Below are 15,152 nucleotides of genomic sequence, written 5' to 3' on the forward strand. Positions count from 1 at the left end.
CAATTGCAGCTGCCTCATTTTGTCTGTATGTCGGCACTTTATTTATTGGTATGTTAATTCTTCTAATCTCTTGCTTAACCTCTTCTGTCGCAGGAAAAATCAGAATCTAACAGACCAGGGTGTGATTTAGTGGCTAGGGCCTGATTAGCGAAAACCTCAACTAGCATGAAGATTGCAATACCAACAAGTAATAAAGTGATAATCAGATTCACATATCAGATATCAGGGCTGCATAGCATAAAATATCTCAGCATACTAAAAGAAGATAAAACTTATAACTATAATAAGAAAACAATGATTTACAGTGTCAAGGGAAATTGGCTGTTTTATGCACTTTGTAGTCCTGCCTGTTCCCTCCCAACTCTCATGAATACAGTACTACCAAACACAGTATTCATTTGGGCAACCATGGGTTTATATGCTCTGGAACAGAGTGCAGAGACATAAGGGACCAGAGAAAGGCACTGTGCAAAGTCCAAAACATGGTTGATTGCCTTCATATAAGTCAGAGATCCCCAACCTTTGGAACCCGTGAGCAACATTTAGAAGTAAAAGGAGTTGGGGAGCAATACAAGCATGAAAAATGTTCTTGGGGTGCTAAATAAGTGTTGTGATTGGCCATTTAGTAGCCCCTATGTGGATTGTCAACCAACATTGAGGCTCTGTTTGGCAGTACAGCTGGTTTTTATACAACCAAAACTTGCCTCCAAGCCTGGAATTCAAAAATAAGCTCCTGCTTTGAGGCCACTGAGAGCAACATCCAAGGGGTTGGAGAGCAACATGTTGGTCATGAGCTACTGGTTGGGGATCACTGATATAAGTAGACAACCTTTACAGTTTTTAGGAATAATTATTAAGATACAGCCTTGTATTACTAACATTTCATAAGACAAAGAGATTGTGAGGTAGAGGACAATTTTGTGCGTGCATCCAAAATATCTGCACACTCCTTCACAGCTACAGTATCTCAAGTTATGGGATAGAACATACTGTTTACGGTAGGTCTCCATGACCCCATGTAATACAGTGACGTTTGAAATGAGGAACATAAATGATTTTAACCAAGTTTGGGTCGAGACGCTGATTCCCAGATACACTAGCTTAAACTGAGCTGTATTCAGAGAATGTTATGAAAGAGAGGAACTTACCTCCATTAAGCTTGAGTGTATTCCTATTAGGTACGGCATAGGAGCGCTGCAGAGAAAGAAGTTAAAAAAGTATTAGTATTCGTAATATGGTATGTATCCGTACTTACATTTCTTTATTTCTACAGTCTGCAGCTCTTAGGCCGAGTAATCCCACTGAATTTACATACCTGAAGGAAATTTTGTGTTTTTAAAAGAGCACTCACTTTGGCAGGAAGATCCCATCAAGAGGGTACAGGGGGTACTGTGGATTAGGTGGATTGTGGGTAGGGTATTGGTTATAACGTGGCATGGTTGGGGTGGATCAGGGGCATGGTGTTCCATACATAGGGAGTTTTTTTTTCAACAGGGCTCCATTCTACTTATTGCTAGGCAGGCTAAATAATTGGGACTTCCCTTGGGGGAGAGGTTCCTGCTAACTTAATAGTATGGGGCCCCATAAATTGTGTAATTAACTATCAAATATAAAAAAAATACTATCTGTCAATGCCTGCCACATTATAAACAAGAAAATACATAAAACCATAATGTTTCGGATCCAAGTCCTTTGTCAATCCCCTTGACAAAGGGTTTAGAGCCGAAATGTTGCCAAATGTGCCTGACTTTACCACATTTCACCTCTTTGTGCTCTAAGGGTAATTCTTGATTTCTATTTTCTTATGTACAATACCCTACAACCCTGTTCAGTGCTTTTTTTATAACGGTGTGTGCATTGATGTGATGGTTTCTGTAGTCTGTTGGACAACCATGGTCTGTAGGAAATGGTTTTTTTTTTTCAAATTAAACATGCTATCTGAACTCTATTTTTTATTAAAGCATTCATAGCTGTTGTAAACTCATTTAAAAATATGGGTATGGACATTGGGTCCCCCATTCTGGTGCACAAACAAGATTCTGAGATGATGCAAGGCTTGTCTTAAAGGAGAACCAAACCCTTTATATTAAAATCTCCTACCCCCCTACCCTACATAGACACCCCCTCCCTGCTCCCCCTCAGCCTAGGTGTTACCATTGGTAAATGCCCCATCTCTTTACTTAACCCTCGTGGCAGATTCATCAGAGTTCACGTGCGCCATCTTCTTCTCTTCAGTAATCTTTGGGTCTTCTTCCGGCGCTTCTGCAATTTCCGTGACTTTCGGCACATGTGCAGTTGTTAAAAAACCAGCAGACTGCTCCAACTGCACATGTGCCGCTACGGCGCTTACTTCACGAAGATTACTGACGAGAAGAAGATGACACCCATGAAATCCGATGTGCTGAATCTGCAACGAGGGGTAAGTAAGGAGTTAGGGGCATTTACTGAGGGTAATACCTAGGCTCGAGGGGGGGTCTATGTAGGGTAGGCGATTTTAATATAAAGGGTTTGGTTCTCCTTTAATAACAGTGTCCACAAAATGGCTCATGCCTGATTGCTAAAATTATGAAGTTCCAGACCAAAGGAAACAAGATTAAAATAATTCATACACTGTAATTAAAGGTAATTTTGCTTGACTAATGTGATAAAATAGGATTTGGAATATTTTTTTTGGTGACAGGTCCCCTTTAAGTATATTTATTCTAGGCTAGACAATAACTACCCCTACATCAGCAAGAGGCTGGTTCCATCTCATGCCAGTTTTTCGCCATGTACCTCTCAGTATTGAAAAATATCTTCAAACAAGGGCCGATTTACTAAAGTTTGTATTTTTTCATTTCCCCAAATTACTTTTTAGTGCTAAAAATTGCCTATTTAACCAATTACTTGAACCCAGGAAAAAATGCAATATATATTAAATGTTAAAACGACTACAGCTAAAAGCTAGTGAGGTCATGTAGAAGTTAATGAGAGGTGTCCTTTGCTTTGAGCTTTTAGAGGTTCTCAGGTTTTTTTTTTCATTTGTAACTGCACAGAAATTCTTACAAAAAAAAGGGTTTTGAGGTTTTAGACATTCATACTTTTTTAGAATGTTAATTTAGTCGAGGCTGGAAAAATCTCTAAAACTATACAAATTCGAATTTTGATAAATAGGACTTTAAGTAACACTAGACAATAAATGAGAAACTGGCATGTGGTGTATGGCGGGATAAGGGATCTTTCTGTAATTTTGATACACAAATCACTGAAAATTAGTGATATCCAACAGCTTTGTTTTGCCACAAATATGGATTAATGCAGTTTAGTTACCATCAAGTACAGAGCACTGCTTTATTATTACAGAGAAAAGGGAAATTATTTTTAAAAATTAGAATTATTTGATTAAAACGAACTCTGTAGGAGATGGCTTTACCATAAAGGACAAGGAAAAGCAAAAAAATAAAATCCCATTTTTACTTTCTTTAATGAAAAAGAAACCTTTTTCCAATATACTTTAATTAAAAAATCTGTACCGTTTTTATAAGAAACCTGACTGTATGCAGTGAAATTCTCCCTTCATTTACTGCTGTGGAAAGGAATTGTCAGATGGTCCTTAACTGCTGAGCAGGGAAACCATCATACTTATGAACAGCAGGGGGAGCTCCCGCCTTACTTCCGAGCCATGCAGAATTCAAGCAGCTTTGTTTATGACGATCCCTAAGCAGCCCAGACCACACTGAGCATGTGCAGGGTCAGGCCAAGATGTTTAACAAAGTTACAAGATGACAGCCCCCTGTGGCCAACTTTGAAAGCATAAATCATTTGTTTGGTTAGGCTTTGTGGTGCAGTAAGTTCATGCTTATGTTTAGTAAACAAAATACAGCATTTCTAGCCTTATTCTATTTTAGACTTTCCTTGTCCTTTAATTGAGAGCTAGATAATGGGTTTCTGCATAAAGGATCTCACACCTATATAGCCTTTGATCATTTGATGTCTTTTGATAGAGCAGGTGTCCCCAACATTTTTCACCCGTGAGCCACATTCAATTTTAAAAAGAGTTGGGGAGCAAGACCCTGGGGTGCCAAATAAGGGCTGTGATTGGCTATTTGGTAGCCCCTATGTGAACTAGCAACCAACAGGAGGCTCTGTTTGGCAGCACACCTGGTTTTTATGGAACTAAAGCTGGGCTCCAAGCCATGAACTGAAAAATAATCACCTGCTTTGAGGCCACTGGAAGCGACATCCAAGGGGTTGGGGAGCAACATGTTGCTCATGAGCTACTGGTTGGGGATCACTGTGATAGGTTATGATTTAGGGATATAATGTGCTCTAAGGCTTAATCCAATCCAACATACGACAATGTTTACTTGGTTAAATGTATTACATGAATAGATTAATACACTTTAGTTGAAGATTAACTTTTAAAACATGTTTCATTGTACTCTGTGGTCTCTTAGTTGGTTATGGACATTTTAAATATCCCTATATGACTTTTATGGCAAGTGCTTAATTAGTTCCTGCAATAAAAGGAGAACCAAGTATCCTGATATAGTTGTATCAATTTAATACTTTTTGTATTTGTTTGTTTTTTTATTTGTTATTTATACTATTTGTGCAAGACAAAAAAGTTCTATAGCATATGCAAACATAATATCCAAGGCTTATGATCTCAAGACCTACTGTTAGTTTAGTATTGGTTAATATACTTTTTAGCTAGTTTTATAGCTTTAACATTATAGCTAGTTCTGTATACATATGTATGTACATACAAAAAGGTACCATAACATTTGGGAACTAGCGCAAATAAGCGATTCATTGAAAAAAAAAAAATCCAAGTTTCGGGTACTAATGTGCCCTTCCTCAGGGTCCCTGATGAAGAGCACAGCAATGCACAAAACTGTGACTCCAAACCCGTTATATTTCTGCTAGACTTGGAAATAACCTCCCATCACAAGTTTCACAAGCAGAGGAATATATTGTATAACATGACTAGTGATGGGCGAATTTATTCGGCAGACGCGAATTTGCGACGAATTTGCGCGATTCGCCGCCAACGAATAAATTCGAAAAACGCCCGCGAAAATTCACCTGAAAAAATTCGTTAAAAACGAGACGTCGCCGTCAAAAACGAGACGCCGGCGCCGTTTCCCGAATTTTTCACCGTTTTGCAAATTTCGCGCGCAAATTTGCCCATCACTAAACATGACTTAATTTACCATTGGAACATTCAGACACATTGGTTGTGTTTGCTAGAAACTTATACTTGCTCCTAAAGGTGTTTTCATTTCACGGAACCTGGAGATACTACTAGGAACATAAGCTTTAATGAAATCTAGAAATTCTAACATTCCATGTTGAATAAAACTTCCTCTTCGTGTCTCCTATTGTTAAGTTTTGCCTTTTTGATGCAAGGCCTGTCAATGTTTTTTTTCACAAATGCAAAAGCTAAAACAGATGGAACCCAAATGAACAAGTCCACCTGCATATGAAAAATGGCAAAAAAAACCCAAAAACTTGGTTGACCTACAGTGGCAAGAACTGCAAGACCAGAGATAGCGTTGCCACATTTTCTGGAACATAATACATCTTTCTATTTTTACACACCATTTATAACATTGGCAATAGGCATAATTTTTACTGTTGGATTGGTAAAATAATGGCAATTTGGCAACCAGGTATCCTTGAGTTGTCTCTGCAAAGGATGCACTTCTGCTCACATCCCTAAATCAACAAAAAATCATCTGATTTTAATCTGCACTTGATCTGCGACATTTATAATTGTAACACGTTTCAAAATCATTATTTACAATTGTGATGTGTTTGTAGTCTCTTATATGTTCCGGCATATCCTTAATAATATCTTTCTTGTTCAACTTTCAAGATTAGATGAGCATTATTAGGTTAATTTGTATTGTTTTAATTTAGTTTTCTTACTTAGCTCTAATTACAGTTTAGGGGGCCGATTCACTAACTTCGAGTGAAGGATTCGACGTATAAAAACTTCGAATTTCAAAGTGTTTTTTGGGCTACTCCGACCATCGAATGGGCTACTATGACCTACGATGAAGACTTCGAATCAAACTATTCGAACTAAAAATCGTTCGACCATTCGATAGTCGAAGTACTGTCTCTTTAAGAAAAAACTTTGACCCCCTAGTTCGCCATCTAAAAGCTACTGAACTCAATGTTAGCCTATGGGGAAGGTCCCCATAGGCTTGGCTAACTTTTTTTGATCGAAGGATATTCCTTCGATCGTTGGATTAAAATCCTTTGAATCGTTTGATTCAAAGGATTTTATCGTTCGATCGAAGGAATATTCCTTCGATCGTTCGATCGCACTATTTGCACTAAAATCGTTTGACTTCGATATTCGAAGTCGAAGGATTTTAATTCCCAGTCGAATATCAAGGGTTCGATATTCGACCCTTTGTGAATCGGCCCCTAGGTGTATTCTCCGTCATCAAATGGCTAATTATCATTCTTCTAGGACACCTAACTCTCTAAGCTGTATAAGTTTGTCTTAGGGCTGGGACACACTGGGCGATTTGGGGAGATTTAGTCGCCTGGCGACTAATCGCAGTGACTTTTCTCCCCGAATGCCTCCCCTCGCTCTGCGCCTGGATAAAATGAAAAGTCGCCGGCGCTAATCACACACGGCGATTCGTTTTCCGAAGTCGCCCGAAGTTGCCTCACGAGGAAACTTCGGGCAACTTCGGAAAACGAATCGCCGCGTGTGATTAGCGCAGGCGATTTTTCATTTTAGCCAGACGCAGAGCGAGGGGAGGCATTCGGGGAAGATTGGTCGTGGAAAGTCGCGGCGATTAGTCGTCAGGCGACTAAATCTCCCCAAATCGCCCAGTGTGTCCCAGCCCTTATAGTCCTTCAATTGACCAATGTTATATCTTGCTTGTTTATGTAAAACCCAAAACTTTTAAAACATTTTTATTACATGTGTAAATGTGTCATACTATATTTAATTTTGACAGACACAAGAAAGTCTCTTTTCTTTATCCACGTTCATGGCTTAGGGGGGAAAACATTTGAAATGAAACCAGCTCATGCTCAGGATATTTGATAAGCTGATGTTTTCAGAAATGTACTCCACAATATAGTTTATATCTAGGCATATAGGTCATAGAAGTGGGTCTCAGCTCGATGGGTATATCAAAAGGCGTATGTTTGCCTGCTATCACCTCGGGCACTTCCCTGTGGAACAGAAAGGGGCTGCATTCCCAAGCACGTTGACAGAAAGAGGGTTAGTGTTAAAGGGTTAGATAAGTATTTATTTGATGGGGTAGCTTTCATTACTGGTTTCTTTCCAGCAGTAGGGGTGCATCTCATCCTGCTCCACCTCCCCCACAACCTCCAGACTGAGAGGTCATCTCCTGGAACAATCAGCATTGGGAAAGCTTCAAAGAAACTTGAAGTAAACGCATAAGGCAACAATAAAGAAACGACTGAGACCATTATGTAATATGCTCCCTAACTTACAATGCAGAGAGAACATGAGGCAGATTGACATTAACCCCTTTAGGAGTGGTTCTGCAGTGCCGCAGAATATGTCAGCGCTACATAAATTAATAATATTTTTGTGACGCAGCATAAGTAATATTCTATAGGCTCCAGATGGATTTGAGAGGAACAACTCGTTCTGTGATTCACAGTAAACGTTTCCTAAATGTTATAAATGGGTAGCAAATCGAATACTGGATATTTATTTCTGAAGTGCCTTATATTTTACAGCAGGGCACTGAAGGTATATATATCATCTATATTGATTTATGGCCATAGCCCTGTTAAGCCACATCAAAAATACACACTCCTAGCATGAATGTTTAGTCCCACTACCTTAAATAAATAGGAATAAAAACAATGTGAGATTATTGTAAAGTTTCTAAGCAACCATGAAATATGAACGAGATCCTTTTGTATACAAGTCCTCTAATTAGGCCACCCTCCAAGCAAGCAGATTCTCGCCACATTTGGCATCTAATAATTGGACAAATGGGTCTAATGCAAAAAGTTGTTTCGAAAAGGTGGCATATACAGAGGCACTGATAATGGACTACATCCACAGCTCATGGCTAAAGTGATTTTCCACACAGTTTCAATGATACCTGAGGTCTCAGTATCTGTGTCTTATATTAATGGCACCAAATTGTCAGTTTGTTCAAAAGAGTCTGAAACAGGAGGAGCATCTAAAAAACATATGAAATATTAGTTGGTTGCAACAACCTTAGAGTAATATTTACACCAGATCACCTTTCAAGGTGCTTTGGTGGCAGTAAGACTTTTACAATTCATTCAATTAAGCTTTTCTATATTTTGTCCATTATTGAAAAAAAATATATACTTTTTTTTAAAGTAAGTTGGATTTACCTACTTCTGTTCCCAATACCTCACACTACAGACATCTATCCAACTCAGCAGGGCCTAGTGTCGGTTTGTGGGTCTGTTCAGTCATATCAAAATGTCGCTATGTCTATGAGTATAGAAGGTCTTTATATTATGCTACTACAAGGAAACCTAAGGAGTTATGTAGTAAAAGACACAATGTAGTCCTGATGCAGTAATCCATAGCACCCAGTCAGCAGGTAGCATTTACTAGCCTTATTTAGCCACATGTATCTGGTTGGCGGTGGGCTGGGAATTATTTTGTTGTTGCTATTTTTTAATTTATCATATAGGTATCTTCAGGTGTCTCTTTTGTAAATACGAGCCTGGGAGTAAGTGGACAGAATATAAGGAGGGGCTTGGGAAGAGCAGGCAATTATTGTATACATTAAAGGGATACTGTCATGGGAACAAAAAATTTTTTTTCAAAATGAATTAGTTAATAGTGCTGCTCCAGCAGAATTCTGCACTGAAATCCATTTCTCAAAAGAGCAAACAGATTTTTTTAGATTCAATTTTGAAATCTGACATCGGGCTAAACATATTGTCAATTTCCCAGCTGCGCCAAGTCATGAGACTTGTGCTCTGTTAAACTTCAATCACTCTTTACTGCAGGTTGGAGTGATATCACCCCCTCCCTTCCCCCCCCCAACAGCCAAACAAAAGAACAATGGGAAGGTAACCAGATAGCAGCTCCCTAACACAAGATAACAGCTCCCTGGTAGATCTAAGAACAACACTCAATAGTAAAAACCCATGTCCCACTGAGACACATTCAGTTACATTGAGAAGGAAAAGCAGCAGCCTGCCAGAAAGCATTTCTCTCCTAAAGTGCAGGCACAAGTCACATGACCAGGGGCAGCTGGGAAATTGACAAAATGTTTATGCCTATATACAGGTATGGGACCTGTTATTCAGAATGCTTGGGACCGGGGGTTTCCAGAAAACAGATGTTTCCGTAATTTGGATCTTCATACCTTAAGTCTAATAGAAAATCATGTAAACATTAAATAAAACCAAAAAGCTGGTTTCGCCTCCAATAAGGATAAATTACATCTTTTTATGCTTTATTATTACAGAGAAAAAGGAAATCATTTTTAAAATAATTTGGATTATTTGGATAAAATGGAGTCTATGGGAGATGACCTTTCCATAATTTGAAACTTTCTGGATAACGGATCCTATAACTGTACACAAATGTATTACTAAATGTATTATTATCCTTAGGGATAATACATTTACAAATAGGGATGACATGGTCGGAACTGCACCAAAACTAAAAGGAACAGTTCAGTGTAAAAATAAAAACTGGGTATATAGATAGGCTGTGTAAAATAAAACATTTTCTAATGAAGTTAGTTAGCCAAAAATGTGATGGATAAAGGCCAGAGTGAGGGATGTCTAAAATAACAGAACAAAACCCAACTTCCTGCTTTGCAGCTCTCTAACTCTGAGTTAGTCAGTTAAGGGGGGCCACATGGGACATAACTGTTCAGTGAGTTTACAATGGATCCTTAGCATGCAGCTCAGATTCAAAAGCAACAGTTATGACCCATGTGGCCCCCCCTCAAGTCAATGATCATCAGTGGAAACCAAAAAAAAAATTATTTTGCACAGCCAATCTATTTATACAGTTTTTATTCTTACACTTAACAATTCCTTTAAACGCTAACCATTGTGCCATCATCATTTTTTTTTCGTTCACTTATAAATGTTTAATAAAATATATTGGAAAAACGTATTTTCCATGATTGGGAGCAGTAAGGATTGCTCTGGCAAAGTCAGCTTAGCCACAGTCTCTGAATGAAAAGTGGTGGTTCTCAAAGACCCCTAAGCTTAGCTTCTCAGCAGCCCAACGCATGCTGAGCATATGTATGTACACCCAGGGGTATATAGGGTTGGCCTTCCTGTTTCTGCTATCTTTCTTTCTTGTTAATAATGCTAGTATATCTACTTGTCCTTATATGACGTTTTCCTTTATATTCTGAAAAATCAATAGACATAAAAAAGAGGTATCTATGGGAGGACAGAATTTTATTAATACATTTTCTCATAGACAGGTATTTTACTTTACACATCGACTTATTAGACTGGGGTCCTAGTGTACACGCAGCAAATGAATCTCTGTTGGACATTCCCTTTTTGTACTTGTTATAATTCCTTGCAGTTCCCTTAGAATAGGAAAGGTCCTATTTTAAATGGACTGCTCTTGTTGTGGTCTTATGCTGCATGTCTGTTCGCAAAACTCACAGGGTTGAAAAACCTTTATCTTCACATTAATGGGAATGTTGTTACTTAAACGAGAACCAAACCCTTTATATTAAAATCCCCTAACCCCCTACCCTGCATAGACCCCCTCCCTGTTCCCCATCAGCCTAGGTGTTACCCGCGGTAAATGCCCCTAACTCTTTACTTACCCCCCGTTCCAGATTCAGCGAGTCGGAGTTGAAGGGCATCATCTTCTTCTCTTCGGTAATCTTCGATTCTTCTTCCGGCGATTCGGAAATATCCATCACGGCGCTTACTTGACGAAGATTACCGAAGAGACGAAGATGGTGCCCGTGAACACCAATACGCTGAATCTGCAACGAGGGGTAAGTAAAGAGTTAGGGACATTTACCGAGGGTAACACCTAGGCTGGGGGGGAGCAGGGAGGGGGTTTATGTAGGGTAGGGATTTTAATATAAAGGGTTTGGTTCTCCTTTAACAACAAAGTTTAACTTTGACTTACACCAATCAAACTACAATATATGTGAATAATATCTTCAAGTAGAGCCTTATTTATTTGAAAAAATTATGTTGAATCACACGAATGTGCATGCCAGAACTGTGCTTTTCTCTATAAAATGAGCACTAAGGGTTGCAGCCCCTTAGTGCCCTTGCGTCCAAAGCATTCGTAACGCACCTTGTATGTTTCAAATTTAGGAGCAAATACTTTATTAGTGTTATCAACAGTGAGTGAGAGACCTAAGGGAAAAAGACCAATTGTATAATTAGACTGCAAGGTCTATTATTCCTCATATCATAATCTTTACTCCAGATTTCTTCAATAGAAAACAGGTTTCTAGGCAACTAGTGGAAACCTAACAACATCCTTTAGCAGCCTGAAGAAAGTCAATAATGATATGATACAACATGGTAAATGGAAACAAATTCAAATATGGTATTTAGGTTTGCTAAAGCCAAGATAAAAGATAAAAAAAACTCTTCTTCTGTGTTAAAAAAAAAAAAAACTCTTCCTCTGCATACCCTTCATTGGAATATGAGAAGTACAAACAGTACAGAATATGTATTGGTCAAAAAAAATTCCAAGGAAAAGAGGTATCTACTGTGACCTCTGAGAGCACCTTGATTTTATAACTGGTAATGTAAAGACAACATAGTTGTGTAGAAGGAAATGTAAGAGGTAAATATGTTTAAAGCAGTGATCCCCAACCAGTAGCTCATGAGAAACATGTTGCTCTCCAACCCCTTGGATGTTGCTCTCAGGGTCCTCAAAGCAGGTGCTTATTTTTGAATTCCAAGCTTGAAAGAAAGTTTTAATTGCAAAACACTATGTATAGTGCCAAGTAGAGCCTCTTGTAGGTTTCCAGTCCACACAGGGGCTACCAAAAAGCCAATCATTGCCCTATTTGGCACCTCAAGGGACTTGTCCATGCTTGTGTTGCTCCCCAACTCTGTTTAGATTTAAATATGGCTCACAGGTTAAAAAGTTTGGGGACCCCTGGTTTAAAGGATTCTCAAAAAATTAAAAGCATTATGAAGTCCAGCACAATGGCTAAACCTGATAAAGCCTGGGAGTCTGAAAGAATCTCAAGATGTAATACCCACACAATAGCTTGGACACGCATTTTAGATTTTTGGATAAAATGCAGAACCCTGAAAACTGAGAGAAGTCACCAGGCTGCATCTCAGAAGGACAATTATTTGTATGGATTTTTCATTGGGGAAAAAATGCTAACTTGATTTTTTGGCCAGCTTAAGGTGGCCATAGACTCAAAGATCTGCTTGTTTGGCGACATTGCCAAATGAGCAGATCTTTCCCCGATATGCCACTAACAGCATGGCTATATCGGGGGTAATCCAAACGTTCGGCAGTATGGTCGAACGATCAGATTACGATACGCCAAGGGGCTCGACTAGGTCGGTCGGGTAAAAATCAAACGATCGATATCATGGCCAGATATCGATCGAGAAGACCCGTTGAAAGCAGATAAGCCAAATTGGTCAAAACAACCGATATCGGCAGCTTTATCTGCCGGTGTATGGCCACCTTTAGTGTTCATACTGCCAAAACTCAGTTCAGTTATTCCCCACTTTGAATGCATCTTTTAATAAGGGTGTCTCACTTAAGGAACATTGAATATCGAATCTATCTTTTTCCAGATCTCATATACACTCTAGATAACACATGCCACGCCTTTATCATTTTACAGATAATCTTGTTCAATAACCCATGTACAGTTTCTTCTGATAATCTGTAGACACAGGATAGTGAACATAATATACAGAAAATCAAAACTTTGCCCACAAAGGGTATTAATATTAAAGAAACTAAGGAGGTTATTTACTAAAACTCCAGTTTATTTTATTTTTTTTATTAAAACAAAGTCGCGCAAACTCCCTTCCACGAATAGAACAAATTTTTCATTAAATCTTCTCGAAAAAGTCGCAACAAAATCGAGCGTCAATTCGGACTGTACGACTGACGCCCTGCAGACTAGACTTGTCGCTGTGAAAACTTGATTTTATCGGGTTATCGGATGAAAACCTCGGCTTTCTCAGATTATCCAGCGCAGATCACGATTTTCAGATTCGGATTTTTACATTCAAGGTTTTTTTCCCCCTCTATTCTAGTTTTCCACTTTAAAAACTCGACCAGAGGTTTAATAAATGGGCCAGTAGATGTTTTGAGCACACAAAGGCAGCCTGGGCTGATCAAAAAGGTTTTTATATTTCACTTAGTTTTACTGTTCAACTTGGCCGACGATTAGACAAATTGAACACATTTCTAGCGGGACCCGAAACAAAAGATAATTGTCAAACACATAAAATAAGTCAGTCCATATTACACATTTATCTTTCCATCGTTTCACTGTCAGAGGCCAGCAGGCTATGATGAATTCTACTAAGTGTTAATTATTGTGAACCAAGGGATACAATAGCAGGTGACACTTGAATCTTTGCAGAGGGGCTTTTTTTTAATGAAGGATTGGGAAAGGGAAAAAAAAAGAAAAGAAAAAAGAAGACTGTTCTTTTTCAACAAAAATGCAAGAAATGTGCAGGCAGTAAGATGTATATTTTGCACAATAGAAGAAAATGATGCTTTTCACAGGTCCCTGACCCCAAAAGTGACCCACAAAGACTTGGTACATCTCTCAGGCGCAGCACCCTGAAAACACCCAACAAATGTGAGAGATTCTATTCATTTCATTAAAAGCCTACATGAAACAGACGAGGAGCCGCATTTTAAAGAAACGTGAAATAGGTTTTTAAAATAGATCAGAGACCCAGAAAAGCCATGCAAAGCTTGGGAGAAATCCAGCGAGGGCACCAAGGAAACCGGAGTGTAAGAAAGCTCTCACAATGCTCCCATGTCAGACACGTATTCTTCACCTGTGTATCAGAAGGAAGGACGTGAATACAGTGTCATGGCTGTTTCATTTTCTTTTACGATCCCTTTGACAGATTATATAACAATATAAAGCCAGACTTTTAGCTTTGCAGCATAGAGAAAATATCTTTTGGGTTAAAACGTGTGCACATTATCCATATGAACTGTACATTCATCAAAATGTTTCATTCTGCCTGGATCAGTTTCTGGCCGTGATGGGCGAATTTATTCGCCAGGCGTGCATTTGCGAAACGCCGCAAATATTCGCCAGCGAAAATTCCAAAACAACGGATGCCGGCATCAAAAACGAGACGCCGGCACAGTTTCCCGAATGCCCCAAATTTGCCCATCACTAGTTTCTGGACATTTATACCACCAAAACCGATTCCTCTTTTAGGCATGATACATGACTGCAACTTATTTTCCCCATCAGGCTTTTATTCTGGGTCGCCGTTTACAGATTTAGTAAAAGATAAAATGCATTTAAACGGCTTTCAATGCCCGTACAAATTTGGTGTTGCTTTTTAGAGTTTCCCGTCATGCATTCCCACCTAGTAGGGAATTGGTCAGATTTATATTTTTGCTGTAAGAGTGGTGCTTCCAGTATACACATTATTGTGCGAGGTGACACAGATCTGAAGTAATCAGGGAGCGCTCTATGCATTTTTTTTTGTGTTGTGCACAGCAGTAGATCGTTATATAAATGTAATTGCAAGTGAGGTCATTTTGCTGGTTTATAGCCTGAGGGTTATAAACTAGTTGTTATGTCCGGTTTAAGCAGAAAACGGAATTATGGCAATTGCTCCGTCACCCCTGATCGTGTGGCTTTGCCTCTATCATCAATAAATAAAGAACTAGTTCTGAAATTTGAATCTATGCTAATAAGTTTTATCTCTTTACTTGCTGCATTTCTGCAGAAAAAAAAACTCCTGTGCTTTGGTAGTGGAGCCAGCAGGGATAACAAGCATTTTAAGTGAAGTGCTAGGAGCCTGAAACATGTAAATTTAAAGGAAGCCTGTTCCCCTGTGGATGATTTAAATGTTAAGTACATCCCTGAGTCGCAGATACACAAAATGGAATCTGAAAACTATTATCTCGGGTCGAAATGAACCTTCAATTTACTTATTGCACAGGAAGGGCAGATTCACTTCATTTACACTGCCAG

At 38.9% G+C, this 15,152-nt stretch overlaps 1 protein-coding gene across 4 annotated transcripts in view; it reads right to left on the minus strand.

Moving 5' to 3' along the window:
- Nucleotides 1–15,152, minus strand: part of dennd1a.L (DENN domain containing 1A L homeolog) — a 442,273-nt gene that overhangs the window by 193,382 nt on the left and 233,739 nt on the right. For all 4 annotated transcript variants that reach the window (XM_041572481.1, XM_041572482.1, XM_041572483.1 and 1 more), the window contains exon 11: nucleotides 1,149–1,194. In XM_041572481.1, coding sequence (XP_041428415.1) covers nucleotides 1,149–1,194 — 46 coding nt within the window. The remainder of the gene's footprint in view (nucleotides 1–1,148; nucleotides 1,195–15,152) is intronic.

Source organism: Xenopus laevis, chromosome 8L (assembly GCF_017654675.1).
Source record: "Xenopus laevis strain J_2021 chromosome 8L, Xenopus_laevis_v10.1, whole genome shotgun sequence".
Lineage (NCBI taxonomy): Eukaryota > Metazoa > Chordata > Amphibia > Anura > Pipidae > Xenopus > Xenopus laevis.